Source organism: Ceratotherium simum, chromosome 35 (assembly GCF_057802395.1).
Source record: "Ceratotherium simum simum isolate JZ-2026a chromosome 35, ASM5780239v1, whole genome shotgun sequence".
NCBI classification, from domain to species: Eukaryota; Metazoa; Chordata; class Mammalia; order Perissodactyla; family Rhinocerotidae; genus Ceratotherium; species Ceratotherium simum.
The window spans coordinates 12916970-12940662 of record NC_141934.1 but is presented as its reverse complement, the minus strand read 5'-3'; the positions used below and the strand labels follow the sequence as shown (position 1 = coordinate 12940662).

Below are 23693 nucleotides of genomic sequence, written 5' to 3'. Positions count from 1 at the left end.
ATCCATGTTGTAGCATGTGTCGGAATTTCCTTTTTAAGGCTCAGTAATATTCCATTGTGTGTATATACTGCATTTTGTTTATCCATTCATCCATCGATGGGCACTTAGGTCATTTCCATCTTTGGCAATTGTGAATAATGCTGCTATGAACATGGATGTACAAATATCTCTTCAAGGCCCTGCTTCCAGTTCTCTTGGGTATACCCAGAAGTGGAGTTGCTGGCTCATGTGGTCATTTTATGTTTAATTTTTTGAGGAACTGCTATCCTACTTTCCGTAGCAGCTGTACTGTTTTACATTCCCACCAACGGTGCACAAGTGCTCCAATTTCTCCGCATCACCATCGACACTTGTTATTTTCTGGTTTTTGAGAGTAGCCATCCTAATGGATGTGAGGTGCTATCTCATTGTGGTTTTGATTTGCATTCCCCTAATGATTAGTGATGTTAATCATCTTTTCATGTGCTTGTTGGCCATTTGCGTATCTTCTTCAGAGAAATGTCTGTTCAAGTCCTTTGCCCATTTTTTAATCAGGTTTTTTGTTGTTGAGTTGTGGGAATTCTTCATATATTCTGGACATGAACCCCTTATCAGATATATGATTTGCAAATACCTTCTCCCATTCCATGGGTTGCCTTTTTCACTCTGTTTCTTGTATCCTTTCATGCATAAGAGTTTTTTATTTTGATGAAGTCCACTTTATCTATTTTTACTTTTGTTGCCTGTGCTTTTGGTGTCATAGCCAAGAAATCATTGCCAAATCCAATGTCATGAAGTTTTTCTGCCATGCTTTATTCTAGGATTTTTATAGTTTTAGCTCTTATATTTAGGTTTTTGCTCCATTTTGAGTTGATTTTTGTGTGTGGTATAAAGTAAGTGTCCCACTTCGTTCTTTTGCATGTGGATAGCCAGTTTTCCCACCACCATTTGTGGAAAAGACTGTCCTTTCCTCATTGAATGATTTTGGCTCCCTTTCAAAATCATTTGACCGTATATGGAGGGATTTATTTCTGGGTTCTCTATTCTATTTGTTACATGTCTGTCTTTATGCCAGTACCACCCTATTTTGATTACTGTAGTTTTATAATAAGTTTTGAAGTCGGGAAGGGTGAGACCAACTTTGTTCTTCTTTTTCAAGATTGTTTTACCTATTTGGGGTCCCTTGAGATTCCATATAAATTTTAGAATAGGTTTTCTGTTTCTGAAAAAACAAAAAACAAAAATGCCATTGGGATTCTGATAGCAATTGCATTAAATCTGTAGATTGCTTTGGGTAAAATTGACCTCTTAACAATATTAAGTCTTCCAAACCATGAACACGTGGCATGCATTTCCCTTTATTTGTGTCTTTTTAAACTCTTCCAGCAACGTATTGTAGTCTTCAGTATACAAGTCTTTCACCTCCTTGCTTAAGTTTATTCCTAAGTATTTTATTCTTTTTGATGCTATTGTAAATAGTATTTTTTAAGATTTCCTTTTTGGATTGTTCATTGTTAGCATTTAAAAACGCAACTGATTTTCATGTGTTGATTTTGTATCCTGCAACTTGGCTGAATTTGTTTATTCTATCAGATTTTTTGTGGAATCTTTGGGGTTTTCTATATATGAGATCATGTCATCTGGGAACAGAGATAATTTTACTTCTTTCTTTCTAATTTCAATGCCTTTTATTTCTTTTTCTTGCCTAATTTATCTGGCTAGGACTTACAATATTATATTAAATGAAAGAGGTGAGATAGGCATCTTTGTCTTGTTCCTGAGTTTAGAGGAAATTGAATATGATGGTAGCAGTCAGTCCTGGTGGTCTAGTGGTTGAGATTCAGACACTCTGAATGAACCTGGTGGCCCAGGTTCATTTCCCGGTCAGGGAACCACACCACTCATCTGTCGGTTGTCAGGCTGTGGTGTCTGCGTGTTGCTGTGATGTTGAAAGCTACGCCACCGGTATTTCAAATACCAGCAGGGTCACCCATGGTGGACAGGTCTCAGCAGAGCTTCCAGACCAAGAAAGACTAGGAAGAAGGACCTGGACACCCACTTCCGAAAAAATTGGCCATGAAAGCCCTATGAATAGCCATGGAGCATTGTCTGAGAGAACTGGAAGATGAGAGGATGGCGCAAAAATTCTGGGCAGGCTTCTGATCTGCTGTACACTGAATCCGCTAGGAGTCAGAATTGACTGGACGGCACTAACAACGACAAACGATAGTAGCTCTGGATTTTCCATATAGAGCCTTTATTGAGGTAAATTCCTTCTGTTCCTAGTTTGGTGAGTGTTTTTATGATGAAAGGGTGTTGAATTTTGTCAAGTGCTTTTCTGCATCAACTGAGATGATCATGTGATGTGTTTTTCTTCGATATGTTGATGTGGCGGATGACATTGATTGATTTTCGTATGTTGAACCATCCTTGCATTTTAGCAATAAATCCCACTTGGTCATGGTGTACAGTCCTAATATGCTGCTGAATTCTGTTTGCTAGTATTTTGTTGAGGATTTTTGTGTTGATATTCATTGAAGATATTTGTCTGTAGTTTTTGTATACTGCCTTTGTCTGGCTTTGGTTTCAAGGTAATGTTGACCTCACAGAATGAGTTTGAAAGTATTCCCTCATCTTCAGTTTTTTTGGAAAGAGTTTGAGGAGGATCGGTGTTAATTATTCTTTAGGTGTTTGGCAAAATTCACCATTGAAGCAGTCTGGTCCTGAGCATTTCTTTGTTAGGAGATTTTAGATTACTGACTCATTCTCCTTCCTTATAAGTCTGCTCAGATTTTGGTAGATTGTGTGTTTTAGGAATTTATCCATTTTATCTACATTATCTAATTTATTGGCATGCAACTGTTTATAGTATTTTCTTATAATCCTTTTTATTTCTGTGGCATTGGTTATAATGTCTCCTCTTTCAATTCTGATTTGAGTTACTTGAGCCCTCTCTCTTTTTTTCTTAGTCAATCTATCTTAAACGTTTGTCAATTTTGCTGAACTTCTCAAAGAACTAAGTCTTGGTTTTGTTAATTTTTTCTATTTTCTTTATCTCTGCTCTACTGTTTATTGTTTCCTTCCTTCTGCTAGCTTTGGGTTTAGTTTCTTCTTGTTTTATAGTTCCTTAAAGGCATAAAGTTAGATTGTTGATTTGGGATCTTTCTTCTCCTTTTAACATAAGCATTTCCAGCGATACATTTCCCTCTTAGCTTTCATTGCATCCCATAGATTTTGGTATGCTGTGTTTTCATTTACATTTGTCTCAAGATATCTGCTCATTTCTCTTGTGATTTCTTCTTTGACCCATTGGTTGTTTAAGAGTGTGTTGTTAATTTCTACTTATGCTATTGATTTCTAGTTTCCTTCCATTGTGATTAGAAAAGATACCTTGTATTATTTCAGTCTTTTAAAATTTATTAAGACTTGTTTTTCATCCTGACATATGTATGCTCTATCCTGAAGAATGTTCCATGTGCACTTGAGAAAAATGTGTATTCTGCTGTGGTTGGGTGGAGGGTTCTGTATGTCTGTTAGGTCTGATTGGTTTATAATGTTGTTCAAGTCCTCTATTTCCTTATTGATCTTCTGTCTGGTTGTTCTATTGGCTTGCCTTTTAAGAAGATCCTTCTGGCTGTGTTAAGACGAGCCTCTAGGAGGTGGACGCAGGGAGACAAGTGAGAGGTTACAGTGTCCATCCAGGAGAGACGTGACTTGGACCAGGGAGGGGCAGGTGGAGGGGATGAGAAACGGTCGGACTCTGGGTATATTTTGATGGCACAGCCAACAGATTTTACTGACTCTTTAGAAGTTGGTACTAGGTAAAGGAATTTGCCCAAGGTCCTACAGCTAGGAAGTGGCTGAGCCAGGATTTGAACACAGGTCTGTCAGGCCCCAGAGTCTTAGCTCTTAATTAACCACTGTGCTTCTCCGAAAGAGCGCCTGAGCCAGCTGCCCGGACACCCCCCCCAGTGCCTCCTTCCCTGTCCACCTCCATCCACTACTCAGCCTGAACTCACGCCCTCTGCCCCTCTATTCCCAAAAGATGTCCAGGTCTGGGTGCTTCTCAGCCCCCTCTGAGAACCTGGCTGGTTCTCAGAGACTGGGTTATAGATCAGCATCACTTTGTCCTGCCTCAGGGGAGCAAAAGAAAGAGGGAGGCAGGTGCCTGGGGAGGGGAGAGGGGTGGGAAACGCTCTGAGACCATGTTGTAGCATGTTGTAGAAGCCACTCAGCCTCTGGAGTCAGATAAACCTGGGTCCAAGCTCTTGTCTCCACTCCTCACCAGCTGTGTGACCCTGGGCAGGTTGCACCACCTCTCTGTGACTGTTTCCTCCCTGGACAAACAGGAATAATAATACTGCTGCTCTATTGACCCATGATTATGGTGACAAGAAAGCATTTTTTTCAGCTAAAATGTTCTACCAAAGCAGAAGTCAATCATGATCCTTCAGCCCATTCATTCCTCAGACAGAACTTTATGGCGCACCCATGGTGTGCCAGAACCATGGCTGTAAAGCAGGGAGGCACAGGGCGTGCGCCCTCATGAGGTCCACAGCCTGGCTGGGAGGCCAGGTGCTGATGAAATCGTTATAAATCTGGGGCCGGCCCAGTGGTGTAGTGGTTAAGTTCACGCGCTCCGCTTTGGTGGCCTGGGGTTCGCAGGTTCGGATCCCAGGCGTGGACCTACACACCGCTCATCAAGCCATGCTATAGTGGCATCCCGTATATATAAAATAGAGGAAGATTGGCACACATGTTAGCTCAGGGACAATCTTCCTCAGCAAAAAAAAAAAAAAAAAAAATTCCTTATAAATCTGATGGGTGTTATAAAACTGCCGTTGTGGGAACCAAGCAGGGGAGTTGAATCTCCTGAACAGGTGGTGTTTCAACCAGGACTGGAATAACGGTAAAAGGAGGCCAGATGAGGGCCGGCCCTGTGGCTTGGTGGTTAAGTGTGCGCGCTGCGATGCTGGTGGCCCGGGTTCGGATCCCGGGTGCGCATCGAGGCACCGCTTCTCCGTTCATCCTGAGGCCGAGTCCCACATACAGCAACTAGAAGGATGTGCAGCTACGACATACAACTATCCACTGGGGCTTTGGGGGGAAAAAAAATAAAATAAATAAAAAAAAATCTTTAAAAAAAAAAAAAAAAAAAAGGCCAGATGAGGTTCCAGGCAGGGTGGCGACCTGCATGCAGCTGACATTTATTGCAGGCACACTGTGCACCAGGCTCTGTGCTCAGCACGTGGAGTACATTACCTTTTCCAGTCCTCCCATAGCCCCTTGAGGCAGGTGCGATTCCCATAAGCCCTTTACCCAGTGAGAAAGCTAAGGTTCAGAGAGGTGATGTGATTTGCCCGAGGAAACACAGCAAGTAGCTAGAGGGGCCAGGATATGGCAGCTGGAGCCAAGATGGAAAAAACTGGTGTAAGTCAGAATTCCAGCTCTGCTGCTTCCTAGCTGTGTGGCCTTGGGCGGGCTGATTGGCCTCCCTGAGCCTCAGTTTCCACATCCATAAATGGGGCCAATTCCACGGGCCTGGCTAGGTGGTTTTCAGGCTTAGAAATGCTGCTGGCAGAGCCCAGCTTGGAGCGTGCTGAGCAGCTGTTCGCAATCTGTTTGGTTGTGTGGGGCGGGGGTGGTGCGCCAGCTCTGGGGTGGGCACCGCCGTGTGTTTTCCAGAGAACGTGGCCGGGGATGCTTTGAGTCTGTCTTCCCCTCCAGAAGGCACCCAGAAGGAAGGGAGAGAGGGGCACGGAGGGCCTGAGACTGCTCTGGACAGCTGCATTGAGGTGCTGGCCGGGCTGAGTCTGAGGGGACCATGGGGAGGCCAGGAGGGCAGTAGGGGCCCCCTGAGGGGGGGATTCGGGACTTTGGTCCCTTCACCCCCATGTCACAGCCCCGGTGATGTAGAGCTGGGACCAGCCTTTGAGATCATCTCTTCTGACCTCCTCAACCTCAAGGTGGAGAAACTGAGGCTCAGACAGAAGAAACGCTTTGCTGAAGTCAGTGAGTGAGGCCCAGAATCCAGCAAAACAGGAGGGTGTTCAGGTCCCCAGAGGGTCATCTCCATGAGCAGAGGCACAATGGCCCTTTCAGCACCGTGTCCCCCATGCCTGGCACCTCAGAGGGGCTCAAGAAATGTTTGCTGAGCGAGTGAGCGTGGTTGGAAAAGCACGCAGCCTGGGGAGTCAGACCTGGGCTGGTTCTGTCTCTACTGTGGGCCAGCACTACCTCTCTGGGCAAGTTGCTTCCCCTCCCTGAGCCTCCGTTTCCCAAAACAAGATCCCAAATCCAGCTGGTCAGGGCCCGAGCTGGGATTCGAACCACGTCTCCAGATTCCAGGGCTGGTTTTTCACACCACACCCTCCTGATTGTTTTATATACCTGTTTCATTCATTCATTTAGAAAACATTTTTTTTTTTTTGTGAGGAAGACCAGCCCTGAGCTAATATCCATCACCAATCCTCCTCTTTTTTGCTGAAGAAGACTGGCCCTGGGCTAACATCTGTGCCCATCTTCCTCTACTTTATATGGGACTCTGCCACAGCATGGCTTGACAAGCCATGCGTCGGTGCGCACCCAGGATCCAAACCCGTGAACCCCGGGCCACCGCAGCAGAGCGCGCACACTTAACTGCTTGCGCCACCGGGCCGGCCCCTAGAAAACGTTTTTTCTAGGCACTGTTTTGGGCTCCGTGGATACAGCAGTGAACAAGGCAGACGAGGCCCTGCCCTCAGGGAACTGATATTCTGGAAGAGGGAGACAGACAGTGAACAAGTAGACACATAGGACAGGAATAATTGTAAGGACTCCGAAGGAACTACAGTTGGTGATGGATGGAGAGAGGGGAGGGCTACCTTGGGGAATGTGGTCAGGGAAGGAGATGACATTTCAGGTGACACCTGAGAAGAAGCCCATCGTGCAGAGATCCCAAAAGAATAATTCAGTAAAACGTGACGCGTGGGGCTGTCACAGGCCCCAGGCCGCAGACCTACGGAAGACGCGGTGAGGAGGGTGTGGGAGGAAAGCACTTATCAGAATGTCCCGAACGGCCTGAGAAGGCAGGGCGAGGTGACGCGGCCCTCTGGGGCGTCTGCAGCCCCGGTCGCGTTTGGGTGTCCCCCTCCGGCTGCCTCTGCCTTGCAGGTGAAGCAGATCATGGAAGAGGCCGTCACACGGAAGTTTATCCACGAAGACAGCAGCCACATCATCTCCTTCTGTGGTGAGTCCGTGGCCCGTGGCCTGAAGAGTGGCTTCCTTTCCTGCGGGCTGTCTCGGGAAGGCAGCGTCTTTGAGCAAGGGTTCTTACGTCACTTTTTTCCTTTGTAACTCCGAAGTTATTTTCGGATTCCAAAGGTCCTTCATTAGAGAGTTTGGAAATACAGGAAAGTCTAGAGAAGAAGGTGATCATGGATAACGCTGGCGGGACTGGCTTCCCCTCCGTGGGCTCGGTTCACAATGACCCTGCCCCCCAGGTGACAAGTGGTCATGCATCTGAGGAATAGGCTCCATGTCCTTTCCTCGCTCTGCCTACGGCTGTTGCCAAATAAAGGGAGAGGATGGATGGGGACTTAAAAAAAATAGGGAATTAAGAGCCATCGACACATCCTGAGGGATCACGTCCAGCTGGCTCAGCAGAGGAAGCAGGCCCAGGCTCGGAGCGTGACTCAGACTTCTCTCCTTGAACCAGCTATGCTCACAGGCTTCCAGAAATAACCGTGCTGCCAGGTTCTTACTGTCCTTTCACAATCGCTAGAGACACGTGTTTTGTGTGTCCTAAAGTCAGGATTCAACTCATAATCAGCGTGTACATATGAGTAGGTGTTTCTGTCTTTCTCCCTGAAAACCTTTTTATGTCATGGTTGGAGTGTCTCATAATGAAGGACATGCTATAATTCCCCTCTCACGGTCTTGGCCCCATGGAAAGGTCTGTCAGCTTCCGTCCAGATGGCCAGGGCACCACCCGTGGGCCCACAACACGGGAGCACTTGCTGTGGGCTGGGAGCCCACTGCCATCAGTTCAACCCCTTTGCAGCCGGGCAGACCTGGGTTCAAATCCCACCTCTGCCACTTTCTTCTTGGGAGACCTTGGCAAGATCCTATTTTTTTAAAGTGAGATATGTTCATTTAAAAAATATATATATATTTATGTACATATATGTATGTGTATACATGCACCTATGTATGTATGTATATGTGTATTATATATACACATAACTGTGAATATGGGAATATATATATATATGCCCAATTTTTTTCTCCTGGACATTTTTGTTTGCAGATAAAATAATATGCATGTCGATTTCAGGACTTGCCAGCATACCTACCAATTAAAGACTTAGAGGAATCGAAAGTGAGAAAAATCATAATAATTCTCTAACCCTCATCAAAGTTTTGGGGTGAGAGAAATTTGATGGCACTAAATGGGGCCCAAAGGATCTCCTGGGAGTTTCTTTTCTCCATTGTTCCTCATGAGCCATTGTCAGAAAGAATCGAACGATGTCCACAAGGCCGGAATAGGGGATTGACTTATTTCAATGTAAACAAATGAAAGGTACTGTGTCTGTAAGTGAAAATGAGGATATTTAAGAGATCCTCACCCAGAATATTTTAAATCTGTGGGCAGATTAGGCAAGACGTGGACATTCATGCAAAGCCAAGTCGTTGCCAACAAAGAAACCCAGACAAGCCGTGAAACCAAAACTTCTCAGTATTTCTCCTTGCCCGTAACGTAACTTGGCCAGGCTCTCGGCCCTCGGGGTGCTGGTGTGCTCTTCTGTGAAATGGCGATTCCTAGAACACTCTTGTCATGGGTTTTGTCACAAGGATAAACCTCAACCCTGGTAAGGTAACCCACAGGTGCCCAATAAGGAGTAGCTCTTATATACTCACTTTTCCCATAAGCATTGATTATGCTCTTATCGCCTACCAGAGTAAGCACCCAGTCTGCCATGTAAGACGGAGGTAAGAAGAGACTTACCAGAGGGCTGCTGAAAGTACCAGAAATAAGATAGAGGCCGTCAGAATGGCTTGCACAGGGTCTATTTCCCAGAAAGGAACAGAGAGGCCCAGAGAGGGAAAGCGATTTGCCTGAGGTCACACAGCATGTTAGTGGTGGAGCCCAGGCTACAACCCTCCCCTCTGAGGACGGCTGGGCAGGGCCTCCAGGGGAACACAGAAATGGGCAGATGACACTGAATCCTCCCATCGAAGGTCTTTCGTGGAGGCCTACGTGTGGTGAGCACATCCTGGGCTCACACCTGGGTTTGCATCCCAGCTCCATCACTTATTTGCTGGGTGGCCTGGGGGAATTCAATCCACCTCTCGGAACCTCAGTTTCCTCATCTGCAAAATGGGCATGGTTTTCCTTTCTCGCCTGGCCGTGGCGGAGGTTGAGTGAGATCCATGATGTCAGCTGTTACCGGAATCACAATGCTGATCGCACGGATGTGATTCCTTAGCCAGATAAAGCTCGGCAGCCCTGGGGTCCCATCCGCCTCCCACTTGGACAGGAGTACTGGCTAGCGTTTGTAAAGCACCCACGTGTGCCAGGCTCTGTGCTAAGTGCTGTCTGTGCATTTTTCCGCCTCATCCTACCTACAACCTTATGTGGTTAATGTTCATACTGTCCCCATTTTATAGATGAGGAAACTGAGGCACGGGGAGGGGACGTAATTGCCCACATCACATAGCTAGTTGGTGGCTGGGAGAGAATATGAACAGAGACGGTCTGACCTGGGGCTGCGGGCGTGGGTTAACCACTGAGCTCTCTGCTCCCTTGGGAAGGACGGAGATGGACAGGTGTACACATTTTTCGCATTGATACCTTCAGGAATTGTGGGGTTCTGGGGCCCCCGAAGCTCTAGCTGGGCTGGGTGCCGGGGAGCCTGGGCAGGGCAGGCCGGCTGACCGTCGTGTCCCCGCAGCGGCCGTGGAGGCCTGCGTCCTGCACGGGCTGCGGCGGCGGGCGGCCGGCTTCCTGCGCAGCAACAAGATCGCGGCTCTCTTCATGAAGGTGGGCAGGAGCTTCCCGCCGGCCGAGGAGCTGAGCCGCAAGGTCCAGGACCTGGAGCAGCTGATCGAGAGCGCGTGAGTGCCGAGCAGCGGGAGGGCTGGGGCTCCCCCCACCACACTCTCTCCACTCTCCGGTTGGATGTGCTCAGGGGGAGGCCCTGGCCTGAGGGGGTGTACATGAGCCCCTCCCGCCAGAGCCACCCCCTAGAGCCCCGACTGCACAGCCAGACCCTCAACCTGGAGCCTGGTCGGGGATGGCAAACAGGTTTCAGCTCCAGGTGGTGCCAGTGGCTGCCCAGAGGACTGTGTTGTGAAAGGTTCTGGAGCTGTGATTGGGCCTCATGGGAAAGAGTGCGTGGATTGATTAGACATGTCTGTCACAGGTGAGGCAAGGGAGAGAGAGACACGCGTGCCATGCGTTTACCGTCTGTGCCATGGTGATTACTCCGCTTCACTGAAGGAGAAATGGTGCTTTCCTTGTCCTCAGGCCCTGCCTGCCCAGGGCTGCTGGCCAGATGGCATGATGGGCAGGGCTCTGGATTTGGCGTTGCCAACTCCCTTTAGGAATCTGTCTTCTGAGCCACCTGGTCTTCAGGTGCCTTCCAGGCCATCTGCTTAATTCCCAGGTGTTTGCTGATCACTTCTTAGAGGGATGGATTTCCACAGGCCTTTCTTGATATTGGGAGTGACTTTCTAGTGGAGGAATTGGAGGTGCCCATGCCAGTGGTAAGGGGGAACCATTCATTCCTTCATGCAATCACTCATTCACGAACATATTTACTGGGCCTCTCCTATATGCCAGGCCCTGTGCTAGGCCCTGGAGACATGGCCATGAAGAGGGTCCATGCTTGCCACGTGGTGGACTCTCAGTATTTTATATAAAAAATAATTGAATCACTTAGTCCATACTCTCAAGGTCACAGTCTAGAGGGGCAACAGAAAAGTGAGCAGGGATTAAGCCACACAGGCTGAGGGAGCACAGAGGAGGGGCCCCTCCCCAGCTCTGGCTGGTCCAAGAGGTGATGCCCTCTCGGAGTCAGAAGGGGTCAGCCTGGGAATGGGGTGTGGAGGGAAACCAGGAAGCAGCAGCTCATGGAAGGTTCTCAGAGGAGAGCCTGGTGGCCTCAGGGATCTGCAGATGTCTCTGTCAGGATCATGGGATCAGAGGGGGCGGTGATAAGGAGATGGCTGGAGAGGTGAACAGGGACAAGGTCATGGAGCGCCCTGCCCATCAAGTTAAAAAGCTTGCTGCTCGGAGCCGGCCATTGGCATAGTGATTAAGTTTGTGTGCTCGGCTTCAGTGGCCCAGGGCTCACGGGTTCGGATCCCGGGTACGGACCTACACACTGCTCATCAAGCCATGCTGTGGCGGTGACCTGCATACAAAATAGAGGAAGATTGGTGCACATGTTAGCTCAGGGCTAATCTTCCTCAAGCAAAAAGAGGAAGATTGGCAACAGCTGTTAGCTCAAAGCCACTCTTCCTCACCAAAAAAAAAAAAAAAAAAAAAAACTTGCTCCTCAAGGCTTTGGGGAGCCACTGAAGGATCTATAATCCGAGACTCTTCTCGACCAGCACTCCTTTCCAGCAAGGGCTGGGGGGAGAGAGGAGGCGAGAGAGAGAGAGGGAAAGAGAAATATCGGTATGAGAATCTGGCTTGCCATCAACAGTCTATGAAAGTGTCTGTTTTACCATATCTTCATGCTCTCTGGGTATCATTATTTTTTCAACTCCTTACCCATCTGCCAGGAGCAATATGGGCTCTTGTTGTTTAGTTGCCATTCCTCCGTTTCCTAGAGAGGCTGAGCATTTTCCCATTTGCTTATTGGTCCTGTCGGATCTCCTCTTTTGTGAATATCTATTCTCCTCCTTACTGGTCTTGAAGGCGAAACCAGATCCAGGGCCTCCAGGAGAATGTGCGGAAGCTTCCAAAGCTGCCCAGCCTGTCCCCGCTCGCCATCAAGCACCTGTGGATCCGCACAGCCTTGTTTGAGAAGGTCCTGGACAAAATCGTGCATTACCTGGTGGAAAACAGCAGGTGAGCAGGGAAGACGGGAGGCCTGGGTGTGCTTTGCCTCCACCTGCTGGCCCTCCGGGGAGTTGCACCCTCTTGCACCAAGCCCCTTTCTCTTTTATCCTCTGACATGCACTTGATTTGAAAGTGATTGAGGGCCGGCCCGTGGCTTAGCGGTTGAGTGCACGCGCTCCGCTGCTGGCGGCCTGGGTTCGGATCCCGGGCGTGCACTGACGCACCGCTTCTCCGACCATGCTGCGGCTGTGTCCCACGTGCAGCAACTAGAAGGATGTGCAACTATGACATACAACTATCTACTGGGGCTTTGGGGGGAAAATAAAAAAAAAAAATTAAAAAAAAAAAAAAAAGAAAGTGATTGAATAAGGCCTTCTGGATGTTTGACTCTGAACCTTGGGAGGATTCAGGTGCTTAATAGCAATGCAGCGTCTTTGGATTTGGGGTGGGGTATAAGAGTCTTGCAATCTTAGGAATCTTCCTTTTCCCATGAACTAAGCCTACAGTCTTCTCGCTGTGTGGCCCTAGGGGAGTCGCTTAGCCTCTCTGTGCCTCTGTTGTCTCTTTTGGTAAACGGGATGGGGATTGCTGCCACTCTGGAGAAGAGGCGAGAAGGGGAGGTAGCACGTACACAGCATTTTGGAAATGCATTGTGATGCTTATTACATTTTCTCTCCTAGCTCAGATTAACCTGGTGTAAAAGTTTTATCATATGAGTCCTCCTGGCAAGCATCCATCCATGCATTCATTCATTCAGCCAATAAATATTTAATGAGCACCTACTGTGTTCCAGGAACTCACCTAGATTTCAGGGATACACTGGTCTTATTTGTCATGTTAACGAGCTTGGATATTATGTCAAGGGCAGTGGGGAGCCACTGGCGAATCTATAGTCTGAGATTCCTCATGGCTGGCACTCCTTTCCAACCCAAGAGAAAGACAAAGACAGAGAGAGAGAGAAATATCTGAGATTTTCCCCATCTTTCAATATATGAAAGTGCCTGTTTAACCACATCTTCACACACAGTGTGTGTTATTATTATCTTTTATTCTTTGCCTGTTTGCTAGACAAATATGTGTGAAAGTACAGAGCAAAGTCCTTCCCTTCATGAAGCACACGTTGTAGCAGGGAAAACAGGCAAATAGTAATTGTGATAATTTGTGATGTGTTCCAAGACTGGTGGGTAATGAGGGAAAGTGTTCTGGAAGAGGTGACAGTTAACCTTCAATTTGAAGGGCGTGTAGGCATTAACCAGGTGAAGGGGATGGGGAAAAGAGTATTCCCAGTGAAGAGAGCAGCAGGTGCAAAGGCCCGGAGGCAGGAGAGGAACTGAAAGAAATCCAGGCTCTGGCGCTCCAGTTAACCTCCTCACCTGCTAGTAAATGGTAACCCGTCTCTGCCCCTGCCCTGGTATGGGTCCAGAGCCTCTCTAGCTGCTGCTCTGTGTTTTCCTGGTGAATAAGTCGGCCAAAAGGAATTAGTAATCTATTTGGGCAGCAATGCCAACCTGCTATTTCTTCATTAAACTTTGAATTTTAGATTCATGCAGAAGTTGCCACGTGAGTGCAGAGAGTTCTCAGCCACCCTCAATGAGGGCATCCCACATAACCATAGTTCAAGTCTCAAAACCAGGAAACTGCCCTTGGTATAATACTGTCAACTAAACTGTGTTTGGATTTCACAGCGTTTATACGCACTCATTTTTTTATTGTTGTTTGCTCCATAGTTCTATGAAATTTTAACATACGGATGGTTTCCTGTAACCCACACCACACTCAGGATACAGAACTGTTCCAAAGAACCCTTCACCCCAGAGACACTCCCTTGGGCTGCTCTTCATAGTCACATCTTGCTCCCAACCCTACATGCTTTTTTTTTTTTTTTTTTTTTTTGGTGAGGAAGATCAGCCCTGAGCTAACATCTGCCAATCTTCCTCTTTTTGCTGAGGAAGACTGGCCCTGGGCTAACATCCACGCCCATCTTCCTCTGCTTTATATGGGACGCCGCCACAGCATGGCTCGCCAAGCAGTGTGTGGGTGCGCGCCCGGGATCTGAACCGGCGAACCCCGGGCCGCTTCAGAGGAGCGCGTGCACTTAACCGCCTGCGCCACGGGCCGGCCCCTCTACGTGCTATTTTTTGACAGCCTTTCCAAGCTTTAGGATCAGGTAACTGCTGATTTTTGGAATGGAAACTGAGTGGTGGAGTGGAAAGTGTCGCAAAGTATTATCTTCAGATCTGACACCAAAATGCATAAACTTGATGTTGAGCACGTCCAGCGCGTGTAAGTTCTGCTCCGGCCGATATTCTGGTTCGTGGAAGATTTCCTTGGGGGAAAATTACAGTGATGTTGCTGCCGTTTAGGGAGAACTTCCTGGTGTCAGGCTGTGCTGTTGCTATCCATGCAGGTCAACCTTTAATCCTCCCAGCGACCTTGGCAGGCGGGTTCTGGCCTTCTTCCGATTTTACAGCTGAGGACACGAAGCTCAGAGAGGGTAGTCACCTGCCCAGGGACACACAGCAACGGAGGGAGTGGCCGAGCTGGGCTCCCACTCAGTCTGTCTGGCTGCAGATCCTGTGTTCTTCACCCCCTGCTGTAGGATGGGAAGAGCCCAGCCAGCTGGCTGTAGCCCAAGCCTGCATCTGCCTGCTGTGTGGCCTCTAACAAGTCATTTCCCCTCCCTGGGCCTGAGATCCCTCAGGAGGTCAGAATGAGGTCCTTTCCAACTGATATTCTTATCCTGTTTCTAGACTGTATGAGTTTTCAAGGAATTGGAAACCACCACACAGAACTCCAAAACCCTCAGCACCAACATTGTATAATGACGGCCCCACGCATTATTTTGAAGAGCAGGAAGTCAGGGGGCATTTTTGAGCGTGTCAGGCCAGCATCGTCCACATTAGTTATCCGGGCAGGAAGCCCTGTTAATACAGCTTTTCGGTACACACCACAGCTAAAAAAGCATTTTATTGCCTCAATGATATTAGAAGGGCGCAGACATCATCTGGGCCTCTAAGCGACTTCCCGTCTGAAATGGAAGATGTGGGAGAAGCAGACAGAACCAGCCAGGCCTCAGCCGCCATCTAATGATCGTTCCTGTTACTCTCATGAAGCCTATATCGCAGCCACGTGTGGAGGAGTTACAGGCCAGGCACTGTGCTAAGTGCCCTACATCTGTGGTCTCTCCCAAAAGTCCTTCCGACAGCCCTATGAATATAAGATTATCATCCACTGTACAGATGGGGCAGCGGGGGCCCAGAGGGAACTGGGTGCCAAGAGGGACTTGAACCCAGTCTGTCTGCTCCTAAGGCCAGGCCCTAGTGGATTGTGTGCCCTCTGCTGGTCACCATCCTAACCCGCATGTCCTTTCCTCTCGCTAGTAAATACTATGAGAAGGAAGCTCTGCTGATGGACCCTGTGGACGGCCCCATCCTTGCATCATTGTTGGGTAGGTGGTCCAGTGCTCTGAGCTTCATCTGGATCTCTGGTCTTGGCTCACAGGGGCACCTCCTGAGGGCCTCTCTCACCTCCATCCAGATTCCCCCATCAAAACCTACCTGTTCTCTGTCGCTTGCTCCTGGGTCTTGTTCTGGTCTCTCCCTGGGGCATCCTAGCTGGCTGGACGGGAGGGGCAGTGAAATGCGTGGCCCATCTGGTGGTAGACGGGAGGGCGGACTTTCCGGGGCTGTAGATTCCCAGCCCCCGTCTGCCCCACAGTGGGGCCCTGTGCCCTGGAGTACACCAAGATGAAGACCGCGGATCACTTCTGGACTGACCCCTCGGCCGACGAGCTTGTCCAGAGGCACCGCATCCACAGCTCGCACCTGCGGCAGGACTCGCCCACCAAGCGGCCAGCCCTCTGTGTGAGTGGGGTGGATGGTGGGGCCCCGGGAGGGAGTTAGGCTGGGTTCTGGACTTGGCATGGAGGCGGGGAATGGGGTGGGAGCTTCACGGTCACTCCAGGCCTCGTCCTCCACCTCCCCTCACACTGCCAGATCCAGAAGAGGCATTCGAGTGGCAGCATGGATGACCGGCCGTCCCTCTCTGCACGCGACTATGTGGAGTCCCTGCACCAGAACTCCCGGGCGACCCTGCTCTATGGCAAGAACAACGTTCTGGTTCAGCCGGTGAGAGTTCATCTGGGGCCCTGATCTTCCGCTGAGGTCTGGCTCCAGGTTATGGAGGAGGAGTTCCCTCTGGCTCCAGGTTGCCCATCCAGTCAGTCATCCATCCATCTACCCATCCATCCACTCACCCATCATTCATTCATCTGCCAATATTTCCATCTCTCCATCCATTCATCTATATGCCAGTATTTCCTTCTATCCCTCCATCCATCCATAGCTCAGCCAGCCAGCCAGTCAACTCCCTTCCAGTCTCTATATCCACCCGTCCCTCTATCCATGCATCCACCCACCATTCCTTTATCCACCTGCCTGTGTTTATATCCACCTACCCATCCATCCTTTCATCCATCTACCCATCTTTACATCCACCCATCCATCCATCCATCCATCCATCCATTTGTCCGTTTATTTTCCAGTCCATCTATCCATCCACGTGTCCACCTAGTCATCTATCCATTCTCTCTTGTTATGGCTCACTCATTCAGCAGACATTTTTACTGAACCTGCTAGACACTGGATGCTTAAGGCATCAGGATAAACATCTTCACGGCTAATATTTATTGAGCGCTTCCTATGTTGCAGGCACCGTGCTAAGTCCCTTTACCTGTACTGAGTCATTTAAACCTCACAACAACCATTTGAGGCAAGTAGTATTATCACTGATGATAGCGCTGAGGCCCAGACCGGGGGAGTAAGGGGCAGAGTTATGATCTGGATTCAGGCCAACCACTGCCAGAGTCTGTGCCATTTACCAATCACCCTCTCTGTCCCAGCGCTGGGCCAGGCCCCTGGATGGGTGGTGGTGAGTGAGGCACACAGAGCCCCTACCCTCATGGGGTATCTCCTTTGCTGTCCCCTCCCTGGGACCATTAAGGTCAGCTGGTGTTGGGCTCAGCTGGAAGGAAGCAGCGGAGAGCTGTCGGCCACTCCAGTTCTCTGGTCACAGCTGCAATCACTGGGTGACCCTGAGAAGGTCGCTTCTCCCTCTGAGCCTCAGTATCGGCATCACAATGGGTACAAGACCCTCTCTCCTCAGCCTAAGAAGCCACGAATTTAAGATGCACCATTTTTAACAAAACCATCAGGAAATAAAAAGTGCTATTAAATTATATACAGTGTTTTCTCACTACTTGGAAATTTTATTTTACATTTTTTGGAAGAGCTCTTTGAGACTTCATTGGATATAGTTTTTTTTTAAATCATACATTACTCTTATAAGTATACACAAGGGAAAAAATAATTGAAATACATTAGTTAAGATAGTCCTAAAACTTCTTCACATTTCAGGGCCCAATCTTCTGTATCATTTTTTGACTTAGAGTCATCGCTGTCCCTATTTTTCCACCTAACATCATTTTCTGTTGCATCAAGAGAAAGGGTCAACAAACCATAGCCCGTGGGCCGACTGTGGCCCTCCACTTGTTTTTGTAAATAAAGTTTTATTGGAACACAGCCGTGCCCATTCGTTTACATTGTGTATGGCTGCTTTCACACTACAATGGCAGAGTTGAGTGGTTGCAACTGAGCCTGTGTGGCTCACAAAGGGAAAATTATTCCCTATCTGAGCCTTTACGGAAAAGTTTGCCGACCTCTGATCAAGAGCTCGGGAGGTGCGACATTTCTTGCAGGCGTGTGCACTTCTTGTTGCTTTGCGAGAAAATCTGGAGCTGTGGGCTTCCTGCAGTGGTGAATAATGTGTCTGCTTCACCAGTATCACGTCAGCGCTCCATTGCTCTGTTCCCAGCCTTTCTATGTACGCAACAACTTTTCAAATCAAAGCTGAATCACAGTCTCACCTTTTTGAAGGCATTTAAAATAGCACCTGTACTCCACATGCGAAGTAACAACCATGCACAAAACTTAACTGAAATCACAATAGGAACAGCTGTGACAGAGTTTGCACGAGATCAGGCAATGACAGCTACAGTTGTGAGATGCTGCTGATTACAAGATGCATCCCCATTTTAGGTGCATTGAAATGCGAAAAACAAATGTGCATCTTAGCATTGATGAGATACTGCAATGGTGCTCCCTCACGGGGTGGCCGGCATGTGTGGTTAAATCGAGACGATGTATGTGATGTTGAGCCATGCTGATTGCACACTAGGTGCTCAGTAAATGTTAGTTGTCTGTCTCCACATGTTGTTGAGGTGGAGTGGGTGGAGAGGCTGCCTCTTCTGTGTGTGAGGCTTGGAGACACCCCCTCCACCACATTCCACCAGGGATGAGACAGAGCAGGTGAGACGCTCTGCAGGGAAATTGTGGAAGGCAAAGGGTCAGGCTGCTGGGTGGGGAGTGTGGTGGGGGTATCTAGGGAGGGGGCTTCTGGATAATGTCCATGGGATGGGAGATGGGGCTCTGCTGCCGTTTCTTTTTCCCTTAAGACTGGCCAAAACGATGCCTTCTGTTAAGGAGAGGGTGAGGTTGAGAGGGACAGAGCCTGTTCCTGGATCTAAAGACCCCCCGGCCCGGCCCCTGCAGCGGGGGCCCTGGACCTCAGGAGGGAGGTGTGAGTGTGTGAGTGGGAAGGGGTTGGGGTGGGTGGCTTCCACCGCTGGACTCTATAGAACCCTCCTGGGTGGGTGACTGCACACAGCGTTGCTTAGCGTGGCCACCTGGAAGGAGGCTCAGGGTCTCCCAAATGGCCGTGGCCTTGGAGGGAATGACCTCTTGCTTCTGGTTATGTGTCCTTGAGTCACATGGGCCAGGGCCCCCGTCCACTGTGACTGGCCACTGTGACTACAACCAGGCCTGAGTCCTCCTCTCTCTGCAGAGGGATGACATGGAAGCTGTGCCGGGGTACCTGTCCCTGCACCAGACGGCGGACGTCATGACCTTGAAGTGGACGCCCAACCAGCTGATGAACGGGTCTGTGGGAGACCTGGACTATGAGAAGAGGTAGGGCGTCCCCCGGGACCCTCCCCTCGGCACGGGGACGTTTGTGCCCCGTCCTTTGTGCCCTGCCTCTGCCCGCTGCTCTGGTTGGTACAGCCACTTGGCCCAGCCTCCCTGCCGCTGTGGCCTCAGGGTAACTCAGGACTCAGAAGGATCCGGAAACCGACTGGGAGAATCTTAGGATATAAGAGTTAGGCAGAGCCCCACTCAAAACACCACCCAGAGAGACAGCTTTACAAAGATCTCGTAAGCCCACCCATGGCAAATATGCCCCCATCTGCTGCCGCCTTTCCCATCACTTGGTGAAAAGGGCAGGCAGGAGTTGTTGGTTGGTGGGCGTCTGGCCCAGGGCCGCATCTCCTGTGACATCCTGCGATTTACAAGACCCAGAAAAGGCTTTGGAGGCAGGCTCCAAAGAAACACAGGGACCAGCGATACCTGCTGCAATCCCCTGTGTTCCAGCCCATTTAGGGAAGGCTTTAGGAAGGACAAATGGAAGCCACCGTGCAGAGGTGCGGCCGGCCTGATTATTTCAGCTGGAGGCGTCTCAGCAGCCGGTGCGGAGGAGAAGCGATGGTTTTTGCTGCTCTGAGTCTATGTCTCATCCTATTTTTCTTTTACATTCTCTTGCTTTCTTAAAAACGTTTTATCATGAAGAATTTCCAACATAAAAATAGACAAGGCTCGAGAACCCATCACCCAGCCTTCATAGCCATCCAGCCATCCTTCTGCCCTACATGTTATTCCGTAGCAGCGTGCACACATCATAGGATTTCATCTATGCAGAGAGACTCTTTCCAAGGAACGTAACCAGAACACTGTTACTGTGTTCTGTTTAATGTTAAATTAATGTTAATGGCTTCAGTGCAATTGACACCAGGCCTTGGTGCGATGAATACCATTCTCTGAGCTGGTCACTTCCTGTGCAGAGGTTGCCATCTGTCCTCGGAGAGGGTCAGTGGGAGGTGCAGTCGGTCCTAGTCTGGGCCAGATAACTCAGCTGCAGCCAGACTCCGGAGTTTCTGAACAAGAGACGCTCACAGAGGAACAGTGTGAGGGCCGAGGAGATGCTGTTGGGCTGGAACCTCATCTCCGCTCATTCATCTGAAACCTTGGTGTCTGACCTTCCCTGACCTCCCGGCTGAGTTCGGCCCACATGGAGCCCTGAATCTCCTTTGTGGCATTTGCAAAATCGTAGTCACATCATAGATCTGTACCTGCTCGTGTACTGACCGCCTCGCCCTCCGGACCTCAGTTCCATGAAGGCACGATCCTGTCTTGCTCACATCTTCTCCCAGCACCTGCCATAGATCGAGCACGTAGTAGGTGCTCAGATAATCTTTGTGAAACAGAGCATGGAGGTCAGGGAACCTGGAGTCATTCACTGAATATTAACTGAGCACCCGCTATAAGCCAGGCCCTGTGCTAGATACAAGAGACATAGATGAATAGAAGGAGAGGAGTCTTTACCTTCTCAGAGCTTACGTTGTATTTACATTATGCTGGAGGAGACAATGAATTATCAAGTAAATGGGTAAGTATATGTCATAGGACCAAGTTCTTGCTCGGCCCTTACCTCGCTGGGTGACCTAGGGTGCATTACTCCCCCCCTCTGGGCCTCAGTTTCCCCCTTCTGTCAAGGGGCTTGGACAAGATGATCTCCCCAGAACTCAAGGGTTCCCAAGGGTCTACAGGGGCTCCTCAAACAATGAATTGTCTTTGGCCAACCATCAAAGCTTTCCACATGGGCCGGCCCCGTGGCTTAGCAGTTAAGTGCACGCTCTCCGCTGCTGGCGGCCCAAGTTCAGATCCCAGGCACGCACCGACGCACGGCTTCTCCAGCCATGCTGAGGCCGCGTCCCACATACAGCAACTAGAAGGATGTGCAGCTATGACATACAACTATCTACTGGGGCTTTGGGGAGAAAAAAGGTTAAAAAAAAAAAAAAAGGAGGATTGGCAATAGATGTCAGCCCAGGGCCGGTCTTCCTCAGCAAAAGGAGGAGGATAAGCACGGATGTTAGCTCAGGGCTAATCTTCCTCACACACACACAAAAATAAAATGAAAAAGCTTTCCACTGCCCGAGGACCCTGTGTGTTGGTTGGACTTAAGCCCGGGATTGTATGGGCAGAGAACTTTGGATGCTAGTGTTTTGGGAGCGGCACTGGACCGAATGGTTGCCCAGCACCCCTCCTCCAGCTCAGATTGTCGGGGACTCCCTGTTTCTGCATCATCTTTTGCTCTGTGAGCAGGCTCATCTCAGGAGCTTCCATATTTAGTTGCAGCTGAATCTGCACTTCCAAGGTCACTGCCAGTGGGACCGGGGACTTTCCTAGCCCTGGGCTCTGAACCTCCGTTTATCCTTGTTACCTGTGCCTGGAACCAGGGCCCAGTGGAGGAGGAACAGCCAGGTGTCAGAAATGTGTGCGGCGAGGCGGGGCACCCAGGGGCTCCAGCCTCCCCTTGAGGACCAAGGAACAGTGGAGATAAGGGAGGTGGTCCTTGGAGGCAGCTCAGGACCCCTTCTCTCTTTTCCCAGCCAGCCCTCCCTCTTACACAACCAGGACCGTAACTCCCAGCCGGGTATCCTAATGTTCAAGAGGAAATATCACCACAGAGGTGGACATTTGAGCTCTGGAGGCAGGTTGGACTTGGCTCCAATCTCAGCCCTGCCGTGCGGAGCAGCTGGAACCCTCATACGCTGCTGGTGGTATAACCACTTTAAAAACCAGTTTGGAAGTTTTTTACATGACCCTCACCAGATGACCTAGAAATTCCACTCTAGGAAGCTGTTAAAACCTGGAAAAGGAAAATAGAAACTCAGCTCTCGCTCCTTCCTTGGACAATCTACTTCACCTCCCTGAGCCTCAGTTTGTTCATCTGTAAAATGGGGATGTAGTAATGGAACCTCTGAATAGACATGTGGGGAGGTTTCAATGCGAAAATGCATGTAAAGCCCTTAGCAGGGAGCCTGGCGCCTGGACAGGCCTCTCAGCCATGGGGGCCATTGGTGTTAGTTAACACAGACCCAAAGGGACTGTGGCCACAGAGCTCCTCTTCGCTGGTGTCTGGTGGTGGCTGGAGAGTTGCTTCTTTACTGGGCATCCTGGAGCCCGGCATTCACCATTCACTTGAACATTCTCTGAGCATCTTACAGAAGTGAACAAAACCCAGTCCCTCTCCGGGGTTCAGCAGCCCTTGGGGAGACAGAGGAGAACACAGGCAGTTGCAGCCCTGTGTGATGGGCACGATGTGGGTGCCCAGGGAGGACCTCCTGGCCGAGAGTCGGCGTGTGAAGGGCTCGGCGGAGGCCGCTGCTCTGAAAACGCTTGTGTTGTGTACTTGACCATCCTCCTAGGACATACACTCCGTGGACCCTGGTGAGGCTGATTCTGGTACAGACCAGTGCAGGAGGGGCCCTTGGGAGCCTCTGTTCCAACTTCCTCATTTCACAGCTAGGGAAACTGAGGCCCAGAGAGGGGGAGGGGCTGGTTCAATGTGGGTGGCCTGTCTAACCTTGAAGCCTGTGTTGGTTTGGGTCCTCCGAGAAGCAGACACCAAGAGAGGATTAGGCGTGCAGAGAAACTTAGTGGGGGAGGCTCCTGTGAAGGATGGAAGTGAGGAGACAGGGAAAGCCTTCAGACCACAAAGCTGGTCTGACCCCTGTGAAGGGAAAGCGAGAAGGAAGAGAGGTTGGGCAGGAAGAGTCTCAGACACAGAGCAGTTCTGAGAACGTTTGGCCAGATAATTTGAGAGTCCCTGGGCTAAAGTTGACCATTGAAGGAGTCCCCTGTCCCCAGGAATAGGCCTGCACTGGCTCCCCCACATGCTCAGTCTTGCCTGAGAACAGCCGAGGGAAGCGTGGCCTGGGCACAAACATGGTGGCATCCAGAGCGGTGGCCTCTGAAGCTCTTGGTCAACTCTGCTTCCCACGGCAAGGTCTCCCAAAGGGGACCAGAGCAGTGCATCCCCGTGGCTGCTGCAAAACCCAAATGGCTGTGGTCCCCACCTCTCATTGTGTTCTGAGGGGAAAAGCAATCTCTTTCAAGACAGAGGTGGGCTTTGAGCTGGAAATGGAAAATCTTAGGTAAGTAATCCAGGGACCATTAACTGAGTCCTGTTTTATATATCAGTGCTGTGTTGACCCCTTCAAAGATGTGATTCCATTTAATCCTCACAGCAACACTATGCAGTGGGTATTGTTATCATCCCCATTTTACAGAGGAGGAAACTGAGGCTCATAGAAGCCTTCAAGTCACTCTGCTAGGACCTGTGAAGTCAAGGCTGTTGAGCGGCTATTCCAACATGGACACGTGGTGGCCTGGAGTTAGGGTCTGAGTTAGTCAAGACTCTTAGATATCAGTGACAGAAAACCAAACTCAAGCTGACTTAGCATTTGCTCACATGAACTGAGAAATCCAGAGGCAGTGGCTTCAGGCATGGCTGGATCCAGGGACTTGAATAATGAAGATCTGAACTCTTTCCATCTCTTGGCTCTGCTTTCCTGACTGGTGACTCCGTTCTCAGGCAGGCTTTTTCTTCTGTCATCCTTACCACTACCCTCCTAGCAGAAACGAGCATCTCTTCCCCAGTAATTCTAACATAAATCCAATAATTGAATCTCATTGGTTCTGCTTGGGTC

General features: G+C 49.6%; 1 protein-coding gene across 1 annotated transcript in view; it reads left to right on the top strand.

The window, feature by feature from the left end:
• SGSM1 (small G protein signaling modulator 1) overlaps positions 1-23693 on the top strand; it is a 92467-nt gene that overhangs the window by 24996 nt on the left and 43778 nt on the right. Inside the window, exons 2-8 of the mRNA XM_087423594.1 lie at positions 7132-7207; positions 9912-10074; positions 11885-12037; positions 15409-15476; positions 15746-15891; positions 16024-16155; positions 18929-19053. Of these exons, the coding sequence (XP_087279720.1) occupies positions 7132-7207; positions 9912-10074; positions 11885-12037; positions 15409-15476; positions 15746-15891; positions 16024-16155; positions 18929-19053 (863 nt within the window). The remainder of the gene's footprint in view (positions 1-7131; positions 7208-9911; positions 10075-11884; positions 12038-15408; positions 15477-15745; positions 15892-16023; positions 16156-18928; positions 19054-23693) is intronic.